Genomic DNA, 25,502 nt, shown 5'->3' with positions numbered 1-25,502 from the left:
CCCCTACACTTTGCATTTATGGGCAATTTTGAGTTTCCTTAGATCCCGCTCCACTTCACCCTCCTCGGCGGCTTCACGGCTACTAACTACTAGTGAACTGTCCAACGCTGATTACTTTGGAATAGTTCACTATTTAACAAGACTTCAGATGGCCAGATAAGGAACGGCCGGTTTCGTTGTGCGCGCCACTGGTAAGAAGCTATTCTCTAAAACCACATCAAGAGAATGGATAGAAAACTAAAGACTATCGCAACAAGACTTACCAGCGTATGTTACTGGCTTATGTCAGAAGAATTCTCGAAGGCGGGCACCCCTATATCTGATATTCAAATACCCTTAATTAGAGCTAATACAACCAGATCCTAATGATCGGACCTTATGTTGAAGTAACACGGGAAAACATGATGACACCATCAAATAGCTGTCCTGCACTCGTATGGGTGATATTCGACATGGATTTACTCCCATATAATAGCAAAGTTTATCAGCCCCCCCTTGGATGCCGCTTTTTTGGTTCGTAAGTAGCTTGCCTCGTCCTATGATCAGTCAGCTACTACCAAATTGATAACCAGAATCTGTCACAACATGCAGGCTAGCTTCTCATTAACGAGTCGTGTTTGCTTAGTTTATTAGCTGACTAGCACAGGCAGCAAATATGCCTTAGGACGCTCAACCAATTCTTGTAGCCTCAAAGCTAACCTTGATTTATATCACCGGGAATTGGGGTTTATCGGGATAGTGTAGTAATATCGCTGAAGTTTAAGTAATGAGTCACCGACTCCTAGGCACCTTGCCACATCAATGGTGATTCTTCGTACTTCAGCTTTGTTATCCTCATCTCTGTTGCCGAATTGCTTACTTGGGAACTTTTTTATGGTTCACGGTTGATGAGGGAGGTATGTGCAATTGCTTGTCTAGCTGCTAGCTGGCTAGCCGACGATGTCAGACTTTAAAGGATTCGCCGAGCTCAACTTGACTTTGCAGTTTGCTCTTTCTATAATTTATTACAAAGGAATGTCTAATCTATCCCCACTCTAACAACCACCAAACATTTGCATTTCAGTCCCCGTTAAGGCTCCTCTATCCTAGTGCCCGTTACTCCTTATTTTTTTTTATCTTCAAGGTAACACCCGACTCACCCTCCAACCAACCGCCCCATACGAATCCCCTACAGTCCTTCCGTCTGCTATATACACTTCACTTTATTTTACCGTCGAGTAATGGCCACGGCTATCTTTGAGAAATTCAAGGGAGGTTTCTTGCACACTTCCTTGGCTGAATCGCATGTTATGGGTTCTGTGAATCAACTAAAACATGCATCAATGATGGTAAATAGATCAACCCAATTTTTCAACACAAGATATTGCTAGATTGCTTTCATACTTCACGTACACCTCTGAATAGACATCCACTTATTTTTTTATTTGGCTTCATTGCCCTGTCTCCCTTTACCTTCATTGGGGTGCATCTGGTTGCTGCAAGTGCAGCCTTTATTCCTGACTTTTAGTACAGTATTATTTTTGGGCTTATCCAAAGAACGGTCAAAGTTGATGCTCCTTTATTTCGATGTTGATGTGTATAATGACAAGCATGCTAGAGTGGCCGAGCCACTAAGCCAAGTACTTAGTCGAATGCTTATCCCCACGACGTTGAATTTTGGTTCTATCAGTTAAGACAGACGCTTCGTTCAACCACATCCCCTTTTTATGCATTATGTCTCTGTCTCATGCTTTTAAACCCATCAGAAACATTTCAAGCCGGGAGTGATAATATTCAGGATAAATTGAAAACCGAGTGGTTGGCACGTGCGCGGAAAAAGGGGTCACGAAATTGCGTAGTGCCGTTTAAGCGATATCACTGGACTCGCCCCCCTTTTCTGGTTGCATTGTTTACATGGAGCAAAAAAGTCCCTTCCAAAGAGGAAATGTGTGCTATTATGAACCGGATACATGTTTCCTACGCATATGCCCATCAGGCGGGTTGATAAAATAAAGCAAAAGAGCACTTCTCAACATCGTCAGGAAAACCCCAGTAGTCATTCACAATGGGCGTAGTCGCCTGATGCCATTCTCCCTTGGAATTCGGAAATCTGTATTTGTCGCAAGTATATCCCGCGAGATAAAAATATGATATTCTTACAACCTTAAACCTGCATCTAGTCCCGGATTTCCCTACAGAGCAAAAGTGGCAGGGCCCCGAATTATTGCCATTTCTTCTCCAATTCAAAGCTCAATCACAAGCAATGGTAACAGACATAAACGTTTAACTTCCTTCCAAGGAATCCCCTTGGAACTTTGTCCCCCGCCCACTCCCAGCTGCCGCATACTTGCACATTAGACGATTTAGAATTGCAATAGCATGAGTGAGCCTGAACAGCAGCATAAGTGATCCTGGACCATCCATTGCCAGTTGCAGGACTGCTCTCAATTGAAACATTTTTGTCACAACTTATATACCTCGCTACTCTTCGGACGCACCATCAATGCTGTCAGCGGCTTCTCACTGGGCTTGCCCTGGTCCAACGAAGAACCATGGTGAGAACGAGTTCTCCGAACCACACCACCTGGTCCCATCGGTCCTGATAACTCCAAGCACCCCCTCTATGCCTGAGTTTACCAACCGATGGTTGGCAACCTGTGGTGGGCTTTTATTCAAGGTGTATGCCGCGCACACCTTACCACGGAGCTTGCACCATCGTTGGCCGGAGCCATAAGGCGCGACTCCCCCAACGATCTCCGGAGTATATAAAATTGATCCTGGCTTGCCACAGTGGCAAATATACTCCTACCTCTCGTCAGTATTTGGTTTTGGCAATCTGAACCGTGTCCGTAACTTACCATGGGCGGCTCTATATCCTCCCCATTTCGCGGGGCCCAATCGGGTATTGCCCGCATATTGCATTGCATAAGGCATTTAATCAGCCCGTCATAACAGCAATGGCAAATTTGGCCGATGTGCTTGCTATTAGGATTATATAGCATGTCTGCGCAGTCACAGATGCCGGATTCTCTCCATGCTTCCGTGTTTTCCCAACAGGCCGTATCGCCACAGTAGCTTCTAATCCTTCTTGCCGCAAGCGTATCGGCCCGCCGATGGCCCTTTGATGAAGCATCCCTGGTGCTGTCCACTTTTTCGCATTCTTGGATGATATTAAGGCCAAAGTTACAGTTCTAGTATCACAGAAGGTTCGTCAGTATACTATGCCATTCAATACAAGATAGTTCTGACAAGTGCCAAGTTGTGAAGCATCATGGAGCAATATAGATTAACTTGACACATTGACAGTAAAACCCAGCTTGACACCTAGAGTCAGCTTGACACCGTGAATCACCTTGACAACGCGCCACGTACATGGTGAGTATGATAGTGAGTATGATAGTGGGATTGATATGAAATATACTTACTTGACAAATGTTATAGTCACAACCCCAGCACTTCTGAACTGGTTCAGTAATATCCTGGCAGTTGCAACGTGCTAGTGATGCGATATATAGCACCTCCTCGATTTCCATCAGCCTCTCCGCTTCCGCCCACTCGACTATGGCTGCTACTACCTCTCCCAGTAAGCGAGGGGCCAAGTCAGCGAAGGTCGAGAGAAATCTCTCCCGAGGAGGTTGCACCGCGTGTTGAATTTCATCATCACTTAGGTCGCTAGATCCAGCGCTTGAAGCTATATCGAATGTTGATCCAAAATCTGAAGCCATATCTAGCTCTGAATCGCCTTCATGCGTAGTGGTATTCGTGGATGGGGTTACTGTTTCCTGGCCATTCACTAGAATAGAGATCAATCTGTCTTGTTCGTCGAGCTTTTGACGCAGATCCGAGAGTCCAGCCATGGCCTTCGCGTATAGAAGGTCCATATTGTGCATGCAGCTTCCCTATTGTTATTAGACTAGCTGGTATCTTGTCCAGCAAATGACTTGACGGTTTTAAGTTGATATCTCGGGATGAGAGAATGAGAATTGGCTGGAGGAGCAACACTTGCGGATGCTTCGTAATTTCTATTTATGCTGGGTCTAGGTATCTGACGGTGCCCAGTAAAGACTGGAAGATCTGGTACCAGTGTTGGAGTCGAGGTGCGTTTGTCGACGAAGATTAGATATGACGGAGGTGAGGAATCCAGACCTGCCTAGCGCGTTCGATGTTTATTATATCGAAATAGTGCAGGGTATCCAACTAACACGTAGTTTGTGGGTGTGTTTGAAATTGTACTGTGGACTTGGGATGTGATGGGGGATGAGGATATGATGAGGTAGTGGGGTATGATAAGAGAAGATTTCGCGATGTTGGCTGCTAGATCTCGGCTTATGGTGGCTTCCGAAGTGGTAATATCCAAGCGTGGTTGGAGTGCCCAAAAGAAGCCGGTTTTACTTTCAATATAGGAGACTTTTAATCAAGATCATGGCATTCGATAAGATGTTGCCGAGGTTGAGGGGTCATTGACAAATGGGGTGCTGCGTGGGAGAAGGATGGTGTATGGAATATCAACTGCTGAGAAGATATTGAAAAGTTTATGTGGTCTGAAGAGACTGGTATAGGCGAGGTACTGGTCGATCTTCTGTTTATGTTCCAAGTATTGTTCGCTGACAACAAGGCTCTAACCGCTGGCAGTGAGATGAATCTAATTTTCTCCACGCACCAGAATAAGGCAGCGAATTTAAAACAGATGCTTGGATTAATAACATGTGGTTGCATGATATATATGACAGCCTACTAGCCTACTTGTGCCAATGGCCACGGCGGGGGACAGTTTCCATCACTTAAACCACTATCCTCTCCCCTACTTAGGCTTCCAGGGGTAAATAGGCAACTACATAGAGGCTTTCTCAACAGTGTAGTAACTTATTCAGCACATTTATTCAAACGCTTCAGGTAATTGTCGTTCCATATTGTATCAAAACTTATGCTAAGTCTGGCAGGTAAACCGGTGTTTCCCCTCAACGGTGGGCTCCAGGCTCCAGGCTCCAGGCTATATTAATATATACGATAATAAGAAATGAATATACTACATAGTATATCAGATTATTATAAATCTGATACTGATAATAAGCCAATCTACACTTATAGCTTGACAGTCACCCTTTGGCTGGTTTTAGTATTAACCCATCTCTAAGTACAGCTTTTTAAAGCGCAGAGGGGCGAAATATATCTTGCGCGGAGTTTGGATTTATATGCTGGGTATCTACAAACGGGTGTCAAAGTTGTATTGACAAAACCCAGCATTAATTGAAGGATATTTAACTAGCCTTTTAGAGTAGAGGATAAAGGTACCATATCTTGAACCAGATCTTAGAGAGACAAGTTCAGTGTCGTAACCATTACGAGGTTATTTTAACTAGAAGTGTGAAGCATATTTCCCAGAACTTTCTGAATACGGTATGCTATTCGAAGAGCCCGATGATAAGCTCCTTGTAAGCCTAGAACTAATCTGCTAAGGCTAGACCGTGGCACTAAACTATAATTCAAGCTAGTTGAGTGTAAAGCCATTTGCACAAAGAATCCCTATCCAAATATGGGTTTCCCACACTCGTGTAAAGAATGTCCAAACGCCCTCGAAAGCTACAAGACAATTCGATCCCAAGCGTAGAGCTTGAATAGAATGTGCGAGGAGGTGGAAATTCGCTTTTCTTTCGATGCGGTTATGGAAAAGTACACTTATATGGCCAGCCGTATCCAACGCCTAGCTTTCTATTAACTGGTATATGCAAAATGACATATGTAGTTGATTGAACGCTTAGATTATCTCGCATGATACTCCTTCGCAACCCACCGCCACCACCGAATTTTATGCATTATTCGATATTGGAAAAGGAGTTCGTCGACATGCCAACTATGAAGCCATCGCAGTCTTCGGAATTATCGAGAAGGAAGTTCGTAGAAGGGTATAAATAGTAAAGAATGCTACGCTGCATTCTTTCCGAGGAGGAAACTTTATGTGGAGGCAGTGTCAGTCTTTTGAAATATAAAATCAATAGAGCCGGGCAGTGAGGACTAGAGATACTTGAGGAAAATGATGATAATCGATCACGAGATTTTATTTCTGCCCTTGTATTCGAGAGACAGGGAAAGTAAAGGACAGGTATTTGACTGACAGCAGGCCGAAGGTCTTTTGGTCTATGATGATAGCGCCAGTAGAGCCCAAACAAGAGCATGCCGGGCGAATGTGGCTCTGAATGCACTGCCCCAAGCAAAAGCGGAAACTACAGTTAGTTCCCCACGACAGTACCATACTCACCCATCATAATCCCATTTTAGTTGCAACTCTAGATGTTCGTTTCCCTTTTTGGCCTCCCTCGTTGACTCTCCTTGAATACCAACTAAACAAAGTACACTAGTCAGTGGCAGTCACTCGAACAGCATGGCACAATAATTCAAGACAATTAATAACAATAACGTAGATCAATTCCTTTGTTGATGCAGAATTGCGAGGGATTCTGGACAGAGTAGAGTCGTGAATGAAATGATCTGCTGTCATAGCGTGCATAGCATAGGAGGCGGGAGGTTACACCAACATTGCACAAATTCCTCGGCGAATAAGTGCTTCGTATGCCGAGTACGGGCGCAAACGGTCAATCAACATAATTCTATTCATCAAGAAATTTCGAGAGCAGCTATCATACATATCCCTTCAGTGTTTGAGGAGGGATGGGGTTCAGAGCTGTTAGTACTGGAAAGCAAAGTGGTAAGTCTTCGACCCTTTCCAGACATTCCCAACAACTTTTCCCTTGGGGAGGCCTGATCAGTTTGATTATGGCGGATATCCTCAGTGCCTCACGGTCTTGAGCCCATAGATCCATTATACTTCGTGTCAATCTACGGTAGTCGGAGGTCTTTGACACTTACAACAGCTAATATGTTTACTCTTCACTGCAGATTCCTACATCTGACGTCGATGGCAAAAAGGACCAGGGACGAAATACTCGAAATAAGGAAATCGAATGCCCTCAACACACAATTTATCTCGAACAAGAATTGACAAACTGACAATAACGGCTGATTGCCTGGGGAACTTGATTTAGGGTTTTAGTGGCGAACAAAGGCTTCCCGACTTTACACCAGGCTGTCATCGGCTACACTAATTTCAAGCATTTTAGCACCTCCACGATAGTCTCATCGAATAGACTAGCTCAACCATACTAGTAGCCACCTCTCTATACTAGTAACTACCTCTCCAAGCGCTTCTCCACCCTTCCCCCCCCACAGACTACATTTCCAGAACTTGCTCCCCTTCCCATTCACGAACCACACAACCAAAATCAATAGCTGATCAGCCATATACCTGCATAGATGAGCTTCCACAAGATCCCAACCTCATACAATGCGAGCCCAAACTCTCCGAACATAGACATACCAGCCTATCGCTTCTATAATGCCAATAAATACAATAAGCGCATGATACATTTGGTCGCAGGTGCCGCAAGAGTATCTTCAACAACAGATACCCACAACACGAACACACTCCTCAACCCCGTCCTCTATTCTCCACAACCAACACCTCAACTCTTAAATCTATTTACGCTCATAAAGAGCCGTTAAATCATAAGGATAGGAATATATAGTGAGGGCTTTCGAACAGAAAGGCAGTAATCACTCCCGGCAGCTGATGCAAGCCGATGTGTCGTGACAATCATCGTGGATCCTCCTTTCCATTTCTAGGAACAGGACATAGATAAGATAGATGGTTAGCAACATACATTGCAAATAAAATCCACAAAAAGAGGCACAATGATTGTTGCCCACGCCGTATATTATTGGATCGCAAACCATCAATTCCTCCCTCCATCTGTCAACCGAGCTCAGCTCGTCAGTTGAGAGCTACAAACAAACCGAATCCCAAATTTACTTGAAGCAAAACAAATCTATTGTTAATCGTGACGAATTGAATCCTATAGTGTAGTAATAGGTATTAGGCAGGCGAAAGACGAGAAGGGGATCGAAAGGTTGGAAATAGGAAGATAGATGGGTATCAACGGGGGCCGCCTGTGAATTTTAGAACTAACAGCATCAATATCGTATCGCATGTCGAGTGAACCTTGACCCTCCCCAATTTCCTCCCCAATCCCCGGTAGTACCTTAAGCTTGTTCATTATTCCCTAGTTATCCATGAATCAATCGTTGGCCGATCTCTCTATGACAATCTTCCTTTTCCGTTCCTTTTTCTTCTTCCTCCGGCTTACTTCGTTCCACACAGGCGAAAAGACAATGACAGACATTGAAAAGCGAATATAAAATCTACCGCCCACGCAGAGATCGCGGAACACACATCAACACACACAATTCATATCAAATCAGTACCGTATCATTCGCATTTCCAGCCATCATATCAGATCCTATCATAGGCTCATAGCCCGACGAGGGAATGGAAAATCGTCCTTCCATCCTCAATAAAATCGGAGGGTCAAGATGTGATCCCTTGCCAGCTCCTAAGATTGTTTCGTGAGAATGCGCGGTCGAATGAAAACAATTTTTTTGAATAGCAAAACATGTTCCTCGAACTTCAGCCGATGAGATTGCTATGACTTTTTATCCCTCGCCAGAACGAGAGAAGGCGATTTCTCGCTCAGTCCTGCACCAGTAAATGCCCCACTCCATATCCTAAACACTGATCCCAAATTGGTATCTTTGCCTTGCGCCATTATGCCCTATTCCCGTCCCTGATTAGTTCCTAGTTGCAAAGTTCCCGCAGTAGCATTCAGCGAGATATATAAAAGATAGAAGACCAGAGAAAGCAAGGACGCAAGTAATAGACGTGGCCTGCGCTCTAGTTCTTCGAAGAAGGGTTGAAGCCAAGCGGATGGGATGGCAACTAGCTTATGTTCAGCTCTTGTTGAATCAATGCCGTAGGGAAGTATCCTTTCGACTCTGTCGTGCCTTCCCACCTCCCACACTGTTTACTTAGCCCTTCATGTGTGCTAGACAAGCTGGGCAAAACATAACCACTGGATCCATATTCTTGCTTGATTTTGGACGTGGCAAAATCGGCCATGCTTGGGAGTTGGTGTCGGGCTTCATGACCTTCGTAAATTGCGCCGGGGTAGTAGAGATAGCATGGCGACTCTTCGATGCGCTTCGCTTCTTCGGCGGACAGCACCGGATCCATTGGAATTTGCAGTGGTGCAATATTCGACCGGTAATGCTGTGATCGGTTATCGTATGAACTGTAGCCCGATCCTGGTAGCATGGATGAGGAACCGGACATGCTCATGTCGCCGGGTGTCCGTGATGTGCCCGTACTTGATGAGTATGACCCAGCACCTCCGGCACCTCCTGATCCCCCGGGTCCGGTGCTGGCATTGCTACCCCTGCGCTCGTTCTGATAATGCCCCGGAGAACGGCCACGGACGACCATTGGGGCGGACATTCTGGAAGCTATCTTCACATAGCGCTCGGAGCGCTGAGAGCCCACATCTGCGAAGAGCTCGACAAGAAGGTGATAATACTGTTGCGCAGCGCGTCGTTTGCCGTTATTGGCCGTTGCATTCTTGAATTGAATGCGCTCAAATGTAGCTTCAACAGCAGGCTGATTGGGGTTCTGGCCAAACCCTTGAGTTTCGTAGAGACCCGGCCGCGACGAGCCTCCAAGAGAATTATCCCCGTACATACTATGAGATGCAGGAGGACGTGGCGAGAGGGTCATCCTCGAGGGTTTTTCCTGGGGCCCTTTATCCCGTTTTGGTGTGTGCTGAACAAGTTCGATCGATTTTCCTTCACGACCGTCTACAACCGCGGCAATCGACATTGCAAATGCGTAGATCTGGGCTCCAAGGCGGCCATTTTCCACAAGATATATCGTTCCGGTGGGAAGGGCCGGTTGAATTGTGAACGAGCAATTCAGAGAAAAATAATTCCTTCTGTAGCACGTCCAATCATTATCGGCCATAAAGAATCCTTTGTCGATCCTTCCAAAGATTTCTGGTCTAAGATTTTGCCCATCTGAAGTCTGAAGTGAATATATGACTTCCGTCGGGCCTAAAGGGGGACACGATGCCCCGCCAAGAGGGGTTTCCATGTTCGTAGGGCTTGTGAAGCCACTGGTCGACGGTGGCGATAATGGCACGCCTCTCACCGCTCCCGAAAGCGATGGGGACCTTGAAAGAAGATCTGAAGTTCGCCGGAGATGTGGTGTTGCCCCGGTGTATAAGTCTCGGGTTGTGATAGGGGATCCTGGGTGGGGTAAGGCTGGGGACCGGTTTGGTGGAGCCAGTCCAGCGGATGGATTGCTGCGCGGATAATTCATTATTACCTGGCCATGGAAATTCTGCTGTTTCCTTTTATGTATAGGGGAGGGGTTTCACGTACAATGAGCGCTTAATTTCAGGCATAGAAAAAACAGAGGAGCTCGGAGAAAAGTATGAATTAGCACCGCTCGAATACGTGGATCCGCCCAGGCTAGGTTGATAAAGGTTGGTGTAAGGCGAGAAGGCTAACGTCGATGACGAGGAAGGGTTCTGGACAGCATGTTCAATTGAATATACAGGGCTGTGCGAATTACCGGAATCCGGGTGGAATCTGAGCTATCAATCAGCCACAGCAATGCATGACTGCAAGACAGCATTTAAAGTTAAAATGGGAATGCTGGGACCGTGGTCTCCGTAAGGTATGGTAGCACCGATGTCTTGTTGGGCAGTGTATGTGGTACGGCCAGCTCAACCCTTTGTGCTCCCACAACAGCGGAGGCAACTCGCGTGATCGAAGTTCTTGCGGCCGTGAGGTATCGTTCCGATATGAGGCTTAGGTTGTGCAACGACTGACGACCATCTGCGAAATGGGCAGAGTTGTGGCAACCCGTGCACTGTACGAGAGCTTGGGCAGGGAGAAGCCCAGGGATAGATATAAGGGAGAAGCAGAAAACGAAGAAGCAGAGGGTAGAGGGCAGACGGGGCGCCAACGTGCCTAAATGCAAACCAATAGAGAGGGTGAGACTGACCGAACATCATCTGGTGTAGGAATCGTCATGTACCGTAGCCCCATGTCAGAGGGGAGCGAAGGCGGGTGTACAAATTCCTGTCTGGAAGAGCTGTCAGGCTCTGACTCCGATCCGATTATACACGAGGGCGAGTGCCCTGAGTACGCAGCAAGGTCTTGAGGGTTACCAGATTGCGAGCACATGAAGTGATTGAACGACAAGTGTTTAGGTGGGAGGACTATTCGACTCGGGTCAGTAGACGGACCTCAAGACAAGACGCTTCCCGAGCGGCTGCTGGAGGAGCCCGGCAAAGCCCTGAGCGAACGGAAGGGATTGCGAATGGAGGGTGTGTGAGAGCCAGAGCTTGCCGTGGGCGTGGGGCAGGGGGAAGAGGGTGTGCAACGATCTGCGGCGCTATCCGTGCACCTCAAGCCCAACCTTCACCTGCCAGAACCAGGGTGATATGATTTGCGGTGGTACACGGGGTCTAGACGGGCGATGCGATGCGAAGCCGCGCGCGCAGAGCCCTTACTCGACGCTCCGTTTTGCAGTGCTGAAACCAATGGGGGGAGAAGAAACCAAGGACGTGCCCTGTACCACATCTGTTGGAATTATGCGCGCGACAAAAAACAGCATGACGAACTTCCTTCGAGAGCGCTGCTGCTGCTCAAGGGCAGAAGGGGAAGGGGGAAGGGGGCAGGAAGGAGGATAAACCCTGGCATATAAAACAAGAAAATAATATAGAGAGCCAACAAGCTGCACAGCGGATCGGATTCGACTCACTTTCAATCATCTGCTGCGGTCTGGTTCCGCCCCCTTCATTCGGCGAAGACAGTTGCGGTTCTGTTCTCGATGGAACTCGAACGCGATGGGCTGCGGAAGCACTGCTGGAGCCAGCAATTGCGCGGGCAGCGGAGGCGTGTGGCGCGATGAAGAGAAGCCTCGCAGATCAGAGGGGAGGACCAGCCCGTTGCAGAGGCTGCAACACGATTGAAGGGGGTGGGCGCTGGGCTGGGTGGGCAACGGCCTCTTGAGCTCTCCCCGCAAATGGCGGAGAAAGAGAGAAAGGGAATATGGTCTCGAGGATCTTAGCGGAGGAAATAATACGGTCGGGTCGGTGGGGAGGATAATAATAATAATCGCGTAGGAACGTCAAGCCGCTGTCCGCTGCACAGGCCGGTGTCCTGCGCAGATGCGCGTGCTAGGAGGTGCTGGGAGCTGCAGCGTAGAGATTGGCTGAAGAATAGATTGAAAAGTACTCTGTAATGCTGGTTCGTTCCTGGCCTCAAAACGCCACAAGCAAACCACAACTCTCCACGGTCTCCTTCGTCCCAGGAGTTGAGTCGTTGAGTCGTTGAGATCCCCTCGCCAACAATTGGATCCCAGCCCTATACAGCTGTCGTCTCCGGACAAGGCAACCGATCGATCTAGAGACGCTCGATGGGACGTTGTCGTAGGCGCCACTGAGGGCGTGCGTAGGTTAGATCAGATCAGGACCTGATTCTGCAGCGTGTCGCAATGGATGCTGCTGCTGGTGAGCTTACTACGGCCGCTGCCGCTGCTACTGTACTGCCACCAACCTAGTCCTATCACTACCTGGTATGTACGCGACTTGACCGTAGTCTCGTCGCCGTCTCGTCGTCTAGAGCCCGTATTCAAATGGGTTGGACGCTAGGGCGTGTGTGGCACTCGCCACTCGTCAACTTGCGCGTGAAAGAGTGAGCCGGTGGGGGCCAAATATCCGTCTGCTGTGGATTCCTGGACGTTGGGAAATCGCCGGCGCTGCGGTCTATTTCTGGTCGCGGGGAGCGAAGGGTCTGCAGTGCCGGCGGGAGCAGAAACTCGTCTCTAGACGGGGCACAGCTGAGAAGGGGGGAGAATGCGACGCTGGGCCCGCTCCTGGCGGGGGAGGCAGATAAGGGGGGCTATAGGTGGATTATAGGTGGGTTGAGAGACGGCGAGAAGAGCAGCTTGGTGGGTCGATGCCGGGTATGCTGGGAGCTTGATTCCTGAGAGAGGTGTTTCTGGAGTTGGTCGTAGGAAGAAGCAAGGCTGAGTGAGGGCCGCAGATGACCCTCGTTCGTCAAGTTTGCGAGAGATAGATGGTCTTGGGAGGATGGTATGATTGCTGCAACACACCAATGGATGCAGGGACAGTCCAACCCACTTTCCTTGCTCCTTTCCAGGCTTCCGCGTGGCTGATGCTGAGATGGGAAGCTGGAGATCTACCGGCTTTTGAAGTTGGCTGAAGGCGTTTTGGGTGCGGCTGAGGATGACCGAAGATGTCGTGCAGGTCCGCGGATCGTTGCGAGGGCCAATTGAGGAGATGTGAGCAAAAACGGTAAAGAGTAGCAGGGAAGTCAGAATCCGTCAGCACAAGCTGCTCATCTCACCCGTCGTTGGGGATGAAGGTTGGCAGCAACGGATTGCGATTCGACCGACCCCGACGTTGGTGCTAACTGTGCCGGTGAAGTACCGTGCCTCAGCTGCTCTGATGATTCTGCTGATTCTGTGGGGGATAGTGATGACGAAACTTGCTGACGCCGTGCTAAATCCCTTGGTGATGGTGATGGTGATAGTGATGGTAAGTAATGGTGATAGCGTTGTTGATATTGGTAACGGAGCTGACCGAGGCGGGAGCGGGAACGGGAACGGAAGTGGCAGTGGAAGTGGCAGTGGAAGTGGAGATAGAATTGGTGGGAAATGCCGGTGAAGAGTCTCAAGGTGGAGGAGTCTTTGGTTCTAGTTTCTGAGTCTCCTGGCCGAAATCTCGTGTATCTTCAATGTCCTCGTGTGGGGACGGCAATGGTGAGAGAGAAGAAATCGTCGAAGGGGAGCTGACCTTGAAAGGTAGGAGTGGGAGCGACTGGGCGAGTAAGTAAGTGAGTAAGTGAGAAAGAGAGATTGGGATTGGAAGTCCGAGAGACTGAGGAGTTACAGAGGAGGACAAGCAGTTATAAGTGTAAATGCAAGCGCAACTGCAAGTCGCAGCAAGTGCCAACAACCAGAGCCGTTCAGGAGATTTCCTGTACGGTCTGCAAAGACAACTAATTAGCTGCACAGCACTGCACCAGCTACCTCTTCAAGCACGTGGATCCCCTCAACGCGTCCTCTCGGGTCGTACATAATCAGCTTTGCCATCATTAACAGCATTAGAGGCATCATACGCAAGCAGCAGCAAGAGACAATCACCAGGAGCGGCAGCATGAGCATGAGCATGAGCCTGCTTCCCTCACTTCCCCTCTTTCTCCTCAAGTCTCGACTCCTATCAACGTCGCTATATTGGCTACCATCCTGCTGGGAATCGACTTACGATTACCACCCGGAACGGCCGACAAAACCTAAGCTCCTCGTACAAAAGTCAACAGCTGAATAAGTTAACAACTCTATCCGATCAGCCTGCGGAATCAGTCACAGAACAACACTGCCTCCTGGAGCTCCTGAACCTCCAATTCGGACTCTTCTGCCCAGCCTGGCACTAGGACTAGGGCGCGAGAGACTCGGGCCTTTCGTGGTATTCTCTCCTGATGAAGTTTCATCGATAACACGCAGCAAGCACGCTGGACGCAGCAGGACGCCGAACCCAGAACCCAGAAACACAGGATTCGGCACGCAGCACTTAGCACAAGATCTTGGATCCCAGATCTAGTCCAACCTCGAATTTATGCCAAGCAACCCCTTTCCATTGTGCTGCATGCAGCCAGTGATTGGGGGGCAGACCAAGCACAGAGCCGCTCACTCGGGCGCCCCTCGAACAACCTCTGGCCCTGCCCAAAGCCACAGCAAGCTGGCCCTGGGAGGAGATTTGCCCTCGCAACAATCTATCCGTACTGTATGTACCCAGAATATCACCCATCCAAAGCATTCCATGCAGCAGGAACCCCTGTTGATGGCTGATCCCAAATGTGACCTATCATTTCGGTCAGGTCCCGCGATAGTGGCTCCGGAAAACGTCCGAGTCCTCATGAGAGCCTCACGGAGAAAAGAACAAAAGATTGATATTCCATGGCATCAGTGGCGCGCCGTCTCCCGTCTAGTCACTAAGCTCTGGTTGAATGAGATTTGCAGATCATGCAATGGTCCTAGTCCAAAGGATACGAAGGCCTGCCTGGGTTTGATGAGCTCGTGCAGAACAAAAGCACCGATTCTCATCACCATCACCCGCCAATGGCCGGCTACCTGCAGCCTGCTATGCCTTTTCGGGAGCAGGTGCTTATGAAGGTTTGAGACTCCCACTAAATCATAGATTCGATCTGTTTGGGGATATTCCCGTGGTTAACATCGATCATGGGTGGAGATAATCAGAATTTCAAGGTTTCCCCAATTAGAGATCCTAACCTCTTGAGGATGTAAGAAGAGCAGATATCTAGCCCCAAGCCACATGAACAGTCTGCCGACAAATCAGAGACCTCTCGGGACGATTCCTGTAATATTGTTGCCTGTTCATGGGACTTTCGACACAAACAGCTATTGATCTGCCCAGGCTAGGGGCTCCTGGTTGCGGTTAGAGAGCTAAGACCGCAAAATGGGTAATTCCCGTATAAAGTTCATTTACTGTTTGCTATGGTTCGTGTCGGGGCGAGGAAGCCGCTCGGCCAATTCGTCGGGGGGCCACAAGGATGGGGCAGTCCGGCTCTAGTTCAAACTCAAAATTCAGCTACGACTCCCGCCACCACAACAAGTCCCTTGGCCAAAGAGTCTAGTCTACAAGTAGGAAATGGGCACTCGCTATTAATGCAACTTGAAGCGGGCGGGGTTTGTGGCTGACTGAGGGTCTAGTGGGATCTGAAGAGCCCGTCTGCAAACGGCCACAAAATGTGGCTTCTACTCGGGGTCCAAGACTCTCCAATTAGTGGTCTCTCCTGTTTTCGTCGGCCCTGGTCTTGACGGCCTGATTTAGTATCTATATGCGCAATGGCATCACCTACTGCCTAGCAAGCAAGACATTCCCGTGTTCTTCTACGAGGATTCGCCTCCAGGGACTACGAAATACGAGAGCGGGATCGAGAGAGGGCAAAGAGTCTAACAGTAAGCGGCCCTCCCGACCCTCCTACTATTTCCTAGCCTACAGTAGCCGCAATTTTGCCACAGGCAGCAGCTCCTTCTAGACCATCCGCATCTAACGGGTGCAATGGCCCAGCCCACAGCACTACGACTTCGACCCTGATATCAACCGTTTCTAAATCAACGCCGGACGATATTCTTTACAGCATGCATTAATAAGAGCTGGCCAACTGCCGTCCCCCTCTCCTCGTGTGATTGGGCGACTTAGAACACCATCTCACTGGGCAGTTTCAAACCACCCTTGCGTCCTCTGCACCAAACTCAAAAGAACAAACCGGAGCATATCCGGGCCTGTCCAATAGATTGAGACTGAAGCAGAACTGGTTGATGGGCTGTTATCCCCACGAGACTTCTATCATCCTATGGAACCCCCCTCAAGGTAAAACATTGCTAGCCCAAGCGGCGATGCAAAGCCGATGCATCCCAGACTCAGCTCTGTCGTTGGATGGAGTTCGCGCAATGCGCGAAATTCAACAGTTTCTTCAACTCAGAAGCAGCAAGAGTTGGCCGACGAGTGGCTCTATCACCACCCCTTTCAACTCTGCGCTGCTGCACTTCTGTGCTGGGGGGGCCATCGGGGCTCTGTCCGACACCCCAATCATAGCTGGTGTTGGCGATGCCTGGCTGCCACAGCATGCGCGATGCCGTATCTCCAGAGCAACCCCCCCCCGTTGCCCCCCTCCTTTTGCATCCAGACCTGTTGGCCACGCGAATTGAGTGGTGGGTCTATTGATCTGCTGTCGATGCTTTTTTGTAGACAGGCAGCCTGAGTGGGCTGCATCGAACTCGAGCCAACCAATGGATTCCGGCAACTTTCCTCCGCCATCGAGATGCAATTTTCAAGCGGTCATTTCTCCATTACATACGGAGGGGTTCTCCAGCCGTGCCGGCCATAGCGCTACGAATCCACGTCGCTGCTGATCGAATAGTGGGGGACATTTTTGCTTTTGAAATACACTTACTCAGTATAGTACATCACAAGTCGATGCATGTGAGAAGAAGCAACGGAGTAGAAGGAAGCCAGGTTTCGCTAGTAGTGCCTCACAAGGCATTGGCATCCAGTGAGTCGGGCGATCAGGTTGGACAATCGGCCATAGATCCGGGCCGGGCGCTGTTTGAGATGCCGATATGGGGATTGTTCGGGCCGGGCTTGGCAAGCATCTGGCGGTGCTTCGCAGGTTGAGGGAAGCAACTCATGCGCAATCCAATATAGCTAACTTGACCCTAAACCCTCCGCTCCGAGGTTCAAGCCTTGCTCAAGTTAAAGTAAATTGATCCGACCACAGAAACCCTCTCTCGTTCAATAACTATTTCCATTGGGCCCAATGGCCACGATCATTGACTATGACATGGCAGAGCTACACTGGGAGGGAGGCTTTGCAACCTAAAAGCACCTAAAGCACCTGAAGCAGCCAAAGTAGCAAAGGTTTCTTGGTACACCTACCGGTCCCAAAAATTTCAAAAAAAATATGCAAAAAAAAAGCCAAAAAGCCAAAATGGAAACCCTCCGCAACTTCAAAGGACCCACGATATCAAACCAAGGCCACCTTAGATACCGTGCCCAGCAATTACTTGCATCGGTTGCACTGCAGCGGCAGCATCTCGGCTGCGATGCCGTCCTGGATTGCGATCTCTGTACCATGTGATATATCAGTATCTCCAGGCTCTCCTCTCAGTGCCTGCGTAGCAAACCGCCATCGCTTGCACACTGTGCTACACTGCACTGCACATCACTGCACAGCATTCCGCAGCAATGATTCCCGTCCCGGGCCCGTCAGGTGCCATGCACGCGTTCCCGAGAGTTGACTACGGCACCGTGTCTAGGAGTTCTAGAGGTGGGAGCATATACGTGGGCATTTATATGGGCGTAGGCAGACTCCTCTGGGCGACGAATAGTCAAACTGTTTGGAAGCCGCTGGGTTCGGTTTCTGCTTTGATAAAAGCCAATACCAACATCAACGCCATAGCCCATTGTCATAGCCATGATAAGCCGTCAACTCGAGCCCCCTGAGTCAATGGCTTCCCGCGCCATGATCATTCCGGTGCATAGCACAGCACAAAATCGAGAGCTGCTATGCCAATGCTAGCATGATTTCTCACATTGGGTGCCTCGCTGCCTCCAAGGGGATATCCCGAAGCCAGAGATTGGAGCAAAATGTCCGCCGCGGTTTCGAGAAAGAACGGAGACCAGTCCGCCAGGGACGGAGCGAGAGGCAGGGGCGGTGCAGCCAAGGGCAGCCAGGCGCTTGTTGGACTGACTGCGTCCGTAATATGCGGATGTCTCAGATGGGCGACGAGCAGACCAGACCCTTGACGGCGCTTGATTTCCCTGCTCATTCCATCGGTAATAGTGGTTTCCTGTTGGTGAACGCCTGAGAATCGTCGCGGTGGTGTCAGGCCAGCAGGGGCGGTCGAGTGCCATTGCCCATGGTTATCAACCCTCCAGAAGCAGGCCAAGAATACCTACGTACCTCCCTCCGTACGAGTACTTCGTACCGCACTACACAGGACCGGACAGGACTGGACTGAATGACTGACATTGTCAGACTGTACAAACATTCCTCGTACGTTGGCACAAGGTTGCCATGCACGCTCGAGCCATCCCCTCCGGGATCAGCAGCGCCATGCCGCATCCTCGCCGGCGGAAGTCGTCGGGAGCTTGTGGAGCTTCCGTGGAGTTGTGGAGGAGGTCTTGGAGTCTTGGTGTTTTGGCGTCGAGAAAGCCTTGGAGCCCTGGCGCCCTGCAAACCACTGCTGCAACCTCAGGCCGCCATGTGCAGTCCTCGCCAACCTGACGAGCATGACATGATGGCACAGACGAACCCCTCTCTACAAACTCACGAACTATTTTGGCCGCATTGTACACAGTCGTACAACGTCAATAGCTTCATGCCAACCCCGATCTGGAAGCTGCCTATTCTGCCGGCGTCGGTGCCCATTGTCTCGGGAATCCCGCCAGGGGTGAAATCACTAAGTTTGAGAGAACCCCCGGTGTCTAAATCGAAACACCGTGCAAAAGTACGATGGCGAGATACAGATCTGCTTCCCAGCCGGCCATTTTACCTGTTTGTATACATTGTGTTCATCGTAAGCTGCGGCGCACCACACGGCTATCTGCAGAGATAGCCTTACACTACATTGTTTCTTTTCAACCGCCAACCATCTCCTCTTTCTCCCCCATCCTAGCACTTCGCGCTGACGAACCATCCAACATAGCTGGCTTGATTGCCTCGCCCTGCATAATCATGCCTCGTCGAAACACAACTGCAATCGCGGAACTATATATGCGGGGCCCTTGATATTGGTTCGCCCACAATATCCTCCGTAAGAGTCGACGATACCCTGTAGCTTCGCGGCCGTCATTCTCTTCTGATATTGGTATATGCGCCTTGCTCCCTAATGTGGCTTCCCGCCTGTCACCCTCCTTAATGGCTGGACTACGAGGCGTCAGGTGAACACGCCGAGCAGGACTTTGGAGACAGAAGCAGAGTGAGGTGTCATTGTGTTGGGCAGACGCACATACCGAGTCTGGACTTGGGCTTGAAGTTCAAGCGCCCTGCCAGTTGCCAGATGACAGGAGATATGGTATAATTGCATGTTATTGGGGGTATATTTGCTTCTGTTGTCGTGTTAAATCCGGATGGAAGGAAACGGCGCCGGTTCCAAGATGCTGGTCAGTTCTTCCCCGAGGTGGGTGCAGTAGGCTCGGTCCATTGAGCCGTTTTGGCTACTGGCGGAGCAATGCCATGTTGTGTTGCAGCCACGCCTTAGCGTCTCGGGCACTAGCTGTCCCTTCTTTGTCCTCTCAAGCCACTGCGGATCCTAAGGATTCGAAATCCTAGTGATAGTTAACTGCAACGGCATTTACCCAGGTCATAGCCAAAGTTACTGGCAGTGCCATGACAAGCCACTAGCATCCTAGATGACTAGTGAATTCTGCCAACAGCCCTAGATCTACATATCAGCTTTGATCTAGCTCCAGACTTACCTCTAATGCTCCCACCCCTGGGGAAGCTGAAGTCTGATGAGTGAGTAACGCAAATGATGGATTCAGACTTATAGTAGTCAACGAACGTACAGCGACTTCCTTGTCGCCACCTTAATAGTAAATACTAGTTGGTGCTTACGGGTCCCCCAGCCCCGATTTTCTGGATTTTTTCCGTTCTTCCTACCCTTCTAACCTCATTCCTAGCAATTGTCAGTTGTTGCCTGGAAGTTAATCACCCAGTCCCTACACCCACGAAGAGCGGGCTTAACGTTTGGCTAATGAACTGTGGATCGTCGGAGAATTCGATCTAGCATGGGACGGCCTGGTGGTCGTTACATTGCCCGATTCTCGTCTTATCAACAACAATACGAGATGGCTAACGCCACTTGTGTATAGATTGATGACTAGATGTGCCTCGTCACCATTTTGGCTCGCGTATGCAAGCAATTGTTCATCCGACTCGATTCTGTTCTTGGACAAGAGTTTTTCAATTTTCTGTGGCTCGCTCGATTTAGATAGCCTTCATACTCCTCTTTGCATCTGGATCCACTTATATCCGAAATTATTTTAACTTCCTAGATCAGACATCCTTGCTTTTGATCTGTTGCCAGATTCGGCAATGTTTTCCTTGGGGCGCTTTTGCTTCGGTAGGGAGGGCGATCGTTATCTGACTTGGGAATTCCTGGATTCCCGTGGCTGCTGCATTTATGCCACCTCTCGGGACTTTGGAAACCGAGCCATGCGTATGCCATCAGTATGATGAAGTAATCTCCGGACTCTCCGGACATTCATAAAAACGGGTTGATCCCCCCAAGGGAACCAAGGATCAGGGAAGTAAGGTCTTTGTTCCTGCATAGAATAGCTAAGTGCTGTTGCTAGATCCTCGATGGAAGGATTTCGAATAGGCTCCAGCCAGGCTATGAATGAACTTTATTTTTGTTGTTTCTCACGTCCGGATAATACACTTCCCGAGCGGAAAGCACAATTCGAGTCAGTAGTTATTCAAACTCTAGGATCTTAGCAATTTTACCCTCCGCAAGACACATGCCAAGAAACCTCATTCGCACTCTATATGGAGGTTCCCCTCTTTCTGTGAAAGGTAAATGTGCCATAACCCTTCGTGAGTGACTTCCTTTTGGGGAAATTAATGCAGTTAAATCAGTCAATAAACTTTAATGTGCAGAATACTGTTCCCGCCCCCCTCTTTTCACCAGCTGATTGATTACTCCTTTTGACTCCCATCAGGTATTTTCAGTAAAAAGCAGCTATGATATAAATGTTACATTTTTCTAAATATTACTATAACCAGTATCTATTGTTTAGCTCTTAAATAACTTCTCTTGGTTTAACGTACAGTTCTCCAAAGTAGTCTTGAGTCCCTCGAACTGTCTAGCAGCCATCATAGATGGATTTACTTGCTAGTAATAGGATTTCTGGCATTTTCATTTCCCTTTTCGTGTAGATAGAAAATGAGTGAAATACTTTGCTGATGTAGGAGGCGGCAAGGGATTTATTCAGTTTACTAAGTCCGTGTATAGTTGTACGAATAGAACTAACCTACTTAACTCCTTCCATTGCCCTATTTACTTATCTTTCTCGCTATATTCGTAGAAGACTCACTAAGAAAATATCATCCCGACATCTTGATTGTTGTTTTAGCCTCCTTGACAAGGGGTCTTTCTACCTAGAAGGTAGAATGAAAGACGGAATGTCAAAGGAAGGAGGTAAAAAACGTCGTGAGAACTCGATTATAGAGAAATTAATTTTGTTATGTTGGTTGTTAGAAAGACCAGACGGCAAGTAGGGGTGGGGGAGGGGAATAAATTGGGCACTAGTTATAGGCGGATTATATGATTATATGGGTAGAGCATGGCATATATTTACCGCTGTTAGAAACCTGCTTTGTACCTGACATACATACTCTTATCTTCATAGCTAATATCCGCACATTGGAAGAAAGCAGGGCATGCGGAGGAACATCTAAGTTCAGGATTGAAAGGGGGTGGGAAGAAGGGCCGCTCGTCGCGAGAGGAAGTTGGGTTTGAATGTTCACGGACGCATTATAATGATCCACTGTGCCTATTCTAGAGGCCTCTTGGAAAGTAGAAGGTCGACATAAATATAGGTTTATTCCACGTTGGCATACATATGCCTAATGTCAAACTTGCAGCCGTCATTGCTATACAAGAGTCTGATAGCCAGAGCCACAGACATAGCTTCGATTCACACCTGCCAAAGCGACGTGATCTGGATTGCACTGGCAGTCTGGCGAGGTTCTCCTTACACCATTATACCCCAATGGTATCGTCGGAGTCAATCCCAAGCCGCAGCACCAGTCGCAGCTCTCACATCCTCAACATGGGTGTAAGCACTCGGCACCCTCCAGTGCACCTCCCCCAACGCATCACTTTCAGCCTTTACCGCGTCTAACCCGCTCCTCTTGGCCCTCTCTTCTGGCCCATCACCCGTCCAGAGCCCATTATAGAGCGAGATATCATCCTTCTCAACATATACCCATTGTTTTCTCAACTTTACACCATCCCTCTTCCCTGTCCACCAAGCGAGCATGGCTTCGGTGGCAAGTACCTGCTTAGCACACTTGACGAAGTCGATGACGTCGCCAAGTTTGCTTTCCTCATCAATAAACACGCCGGAATAGATGCGTAATGTGTTCAAGCGAACCCACTGACTGTCCCATTCAATACCATGGTCTCCTACATCTTCGCCATTCCAGCGTAGGGCATATAGCCAACTGGTGCACCCGCTCAAGTCAAGATACTCCAAGCTGGGGACCCGGCCTGCAAGTTTGCGGAGCACGTTTGCTGCTTCGCGAAAGTTGTTGTCGAGGGTGTGCGAGTAGTAGTCAGTACCCCCATATTGGATGTCTTTGGTGTATTTCGAGGATACTACAGTAGTTGTGGCATTGGGTGTGAAGGAGGGAACAGGCCAATAGGCGAGGGAGAGGTGGGTCACAGTTGGGATGTGTTTGGCCAGTGTAAGCAGTGCTGGCCAAGAGATGGATTTTGGTGGGTGCGAGAGGGAGAGATGGGTTAGATGAGGAATGGTGGGGCTAAGAGGGAGTGCGATGCTCTCCTCCCACGAAAGTTCGGACATTACTTCCTCGGTCAGCTGAACTGGCTTCTCCATAAGGTGGATGAGCTGCTTCAATGAAATCGAACGGCCGACTGAGCCGGAAAGATCCAGGCGATAGAGGCCCTCATTTCTTTCCCCATAATCAGCGACTTCATCTAGGGCCTCGGTTGGTATGAGCAGCAGGTTCTTCAATCCTTCGAAGCCAACACCTTCTTCTGGACCATGGACAGCAATGATACTCAGAAGCAGGATCCTCAACCCAGTGCGAAGATCCGCTAGGTTGTTTTTCTCGTATTCCTGGATGAAGTTCCAATGGTGAGCCATAGTTCTCAGGCACATAGCCTGAAGGCTCTTACTCGCACTCCCATCCTCGACTGGTACTCCAGGCAAGTGGTCCAACCCGGCAGGGTACAGTCGTTGATACGGCCGATTTACCAACGAACTCAGAGCATATTGCGATCGTTCGAGCCAACTACGGGGCGGTGCAGGCCCCGCAACGCGGTTGTTTCCACGGCCAGGAGCATATCCAGTGCGATGCCTCGCTCGAGGACCTGACGTCTCGGGTAAAGAAAGGAGATGTCGGATTTGTGGAGGTAGAGTTTGGGACGAAGGGGTCGTGGGGAGTAGGGACCGTGTCGAAACGGAGACTGGAGTCGATCGAGAAGAGGTGATCAGTTCATTTACACTTGGTGTGAGTGGCGCAGCGTTTTCTGGAAACTATGAGGTTAACATAAGCACCAGTTTGGAATCACTGAAAACAGCATTAGGTTGAGACATACGGCTGGACGAGCTGGATTGTGTTGCTGTCGATGTGGCGGCAGAGCCTAGTGATGGATGAGGCGTGCTTTGTGGCTTTATAAACGAATACTGGGCTGTTGATCGTTTCCTGGGCATTGAGAAGGAAGAGGCGAATAAGGTCGATGACGCCAAAATAGCGACAAGTTAAAAGTGCGCTGCGGGTTGAATTGTGAATGTCATGTCCTGTCGAGGAAATGGTGCGAGTAACTTCTATATAAATAGAGTAGCAGTTACACCAACTACGCCAAGCATGACTCAGACTAATCGACCTCCTTCGCTTAGTTCTCAAAGCTTATCCAAAAGAGAGTCTTGCGTTGCGACCGCTGGTAAACCGAGATCTTTATTATTTAACAATTTGTTTGAAGATTCAACAAGCAAAGTCTGGGAGGGTCTAGAAGAAGTGGCGTAAGGATAATGTTCCAGAGTAAAGTCCAGAGAACCAACCCGCCTCCAAGAAATCGACGGGTTTTTGGGCGAGCCAGTGACTTGCGCACGACGACATAGAGAATGTTTCCTGCGCCCTGCTCTCCCTGTTCTCTGTGCTGAGAAAGTGTATTCGAAGTTTGGATCAAATACGGTTCATTCTGACCTTCGCGGAAGCTATCGAGGTTGTGTTTCTTGGCACGGTGGGCCCGCGATACTCTGTCCACTTTGGTGGAGAGTTTGGACTGTGAATTCGGCCCTCAGATATGCCGTAACCTCTGTACGAAGGAGGTAGTAAAGTTCTACTCACTGGAGAGGACGGATTAGAGCCCAGCTGAAGTTAATATCTTCATGGGAGTATTCAAAGATCACGCATCCGAGGTGTACAGTGCCGGTATCCTTCAATGGGATGCCGTAGAAACGCTTCTACAGGAGCGTGGCGTGAACAAGCCAAAAACCTATGCCTCCAGTCTCTATCATAAACTAGCCGCGAATCCTGAGTCTGGATTTTTATCTTTCAAGAACATGAAGTACAGATGCCTTTGATCCAGAATCTTTACTCTTAAAACCATTCTAGTAGGGAGGCCATGACCTTCTTCCAGCTTGAAATCTTTCTCTCCCAGGAAGGCTATGAAAACAAACATCAATTCGATATCAAAGATCCCGGCATGTGATTTCGATCGATTGGAGCACGGCGTCTACCTCGCCTACTTTCAAGAGAAGTCTGGGAGCACATTCAAGGTAAGTATACCGGAAATTCTATATCTATAGTTGTCAAGCATGCCCCCGGAGAAGTTTGTAGTACAGTACCCAAAATCTTCGGCATACCTCCGCGAACGCACTCGCCGCGCCATGTTGCACAATATCTACAAGACATTTGCAAAGGGAGCAGAAGTATTATCTCCTGACAACTGGGTATAATCATGTCAAGGCGGCACCGGGAGCCGACTGTGAAGCAGAGAAAGCCCAGAGTTGAGCAGCCGTGGCCCTTGTGTGGGTCTGTGGTTGCTATGGAGCTTGATAGAGAATTTATGTCAATGAAGTTCCTGACAAGGCGGCGTCTTTCCTTGAAGTTTAAAGCCTGAGGAAGGAGAGGGCTAGACCTCTAAAGAGAAATGAAATCACCTAAGAACAAGCAGATGCTCTTCTATATATAGCAAATTTTTTTCTCTTTGATTTAAGACCATAGCAAGCAGTATCGACTTTTATTAAGCTAAGAGACAATTCAGA

The 25,502-nt window shown here is 49.0% G+C and overlaps 3 protein-coding genes across 3 annotated transcripts; all 3 read right to left on the bottom strand.

Annotated features, from left to right (window-relative positions):
- Nucleotides 1-2,499: 2,499 nt before the first annotated feature.
- On the bottom strand, nucleotides 2,500-3,860 carry BP5553_08101 (uncharacterized protein; the record flags this gene model as incomplete). Its single annotated transcript, XM_032016724.1, has 3 exons — nucleotides 2,500-2,784; nucleotides 2,838-3,170; nucleotides 3,405-3,860. 3 exons carry the CDS (start codon nucleotides 3,858-3,860, stop codon nucleotides 2,500-2,502), a joined length of 1,074 nt encoding a protein of 357 aa, XP_031867015.1.
- Nucleotides 3,861-8,806: 4,946 nt separating this feature from the next.
- Nucleotides 8,807-10,237, bottom strand: BP5553_08100 (p53-like transcription factor; the record flags this gene model as incomplete). Its single annotated transcript, XM_032016723.1, has 1 exon — nucleotides 8,807-10,237. One exon carries the CDS (start codon nucleotides 10,235-10,237, stop codon nucleotides 8,807-8,809), a length of 1,431 nt encoding a protein of 476 aa, XP_031867014.1.
- Nucleotides 10,238-22,271: 12,034 nt separating this feature from the next.
- Nucleotides 22,272-23,945, bottom strand: BP5553_08099 (uncharacterized protein; the record flags this gene model as incomplete). The annotated part of the gene is made up of 2 exons (XM_032016722.1): nucleotides 22,272-23,761; nucleotides 23,831-23,945. The coding sequence occupies 2 exons, from the start codon at nucleotides 23,943-23,945 to the stop codon at nucleotides 22,272-22,274; spliced, it is 1,605 nt and encodes a 534-aa protein (XP_031867013.1).
- Between the last annotated feature and the right edge of the window lie 1,557 nt (nucleotides 23,946-25,502).

Source organism: Venustampulla echinocandica (genome assembly GCF_003357145.1).
Source record: "Venustampulla echinocandica strain BP 5553 chromosome Unknown scaffold_7, whole genome shotgun sequence".
NCBI lineage: Eukaryota > Fungi > Ascomycota > Leotiomycetes > Helotiales > Pleuroascaceae > Venustampulla > Venustampulla echinocandica.
The sequence above is the reverse complement of the archived record's forward strand: the minus strand, read 5'-3'. Positions and strand labels throughout refer to the sequence as shown.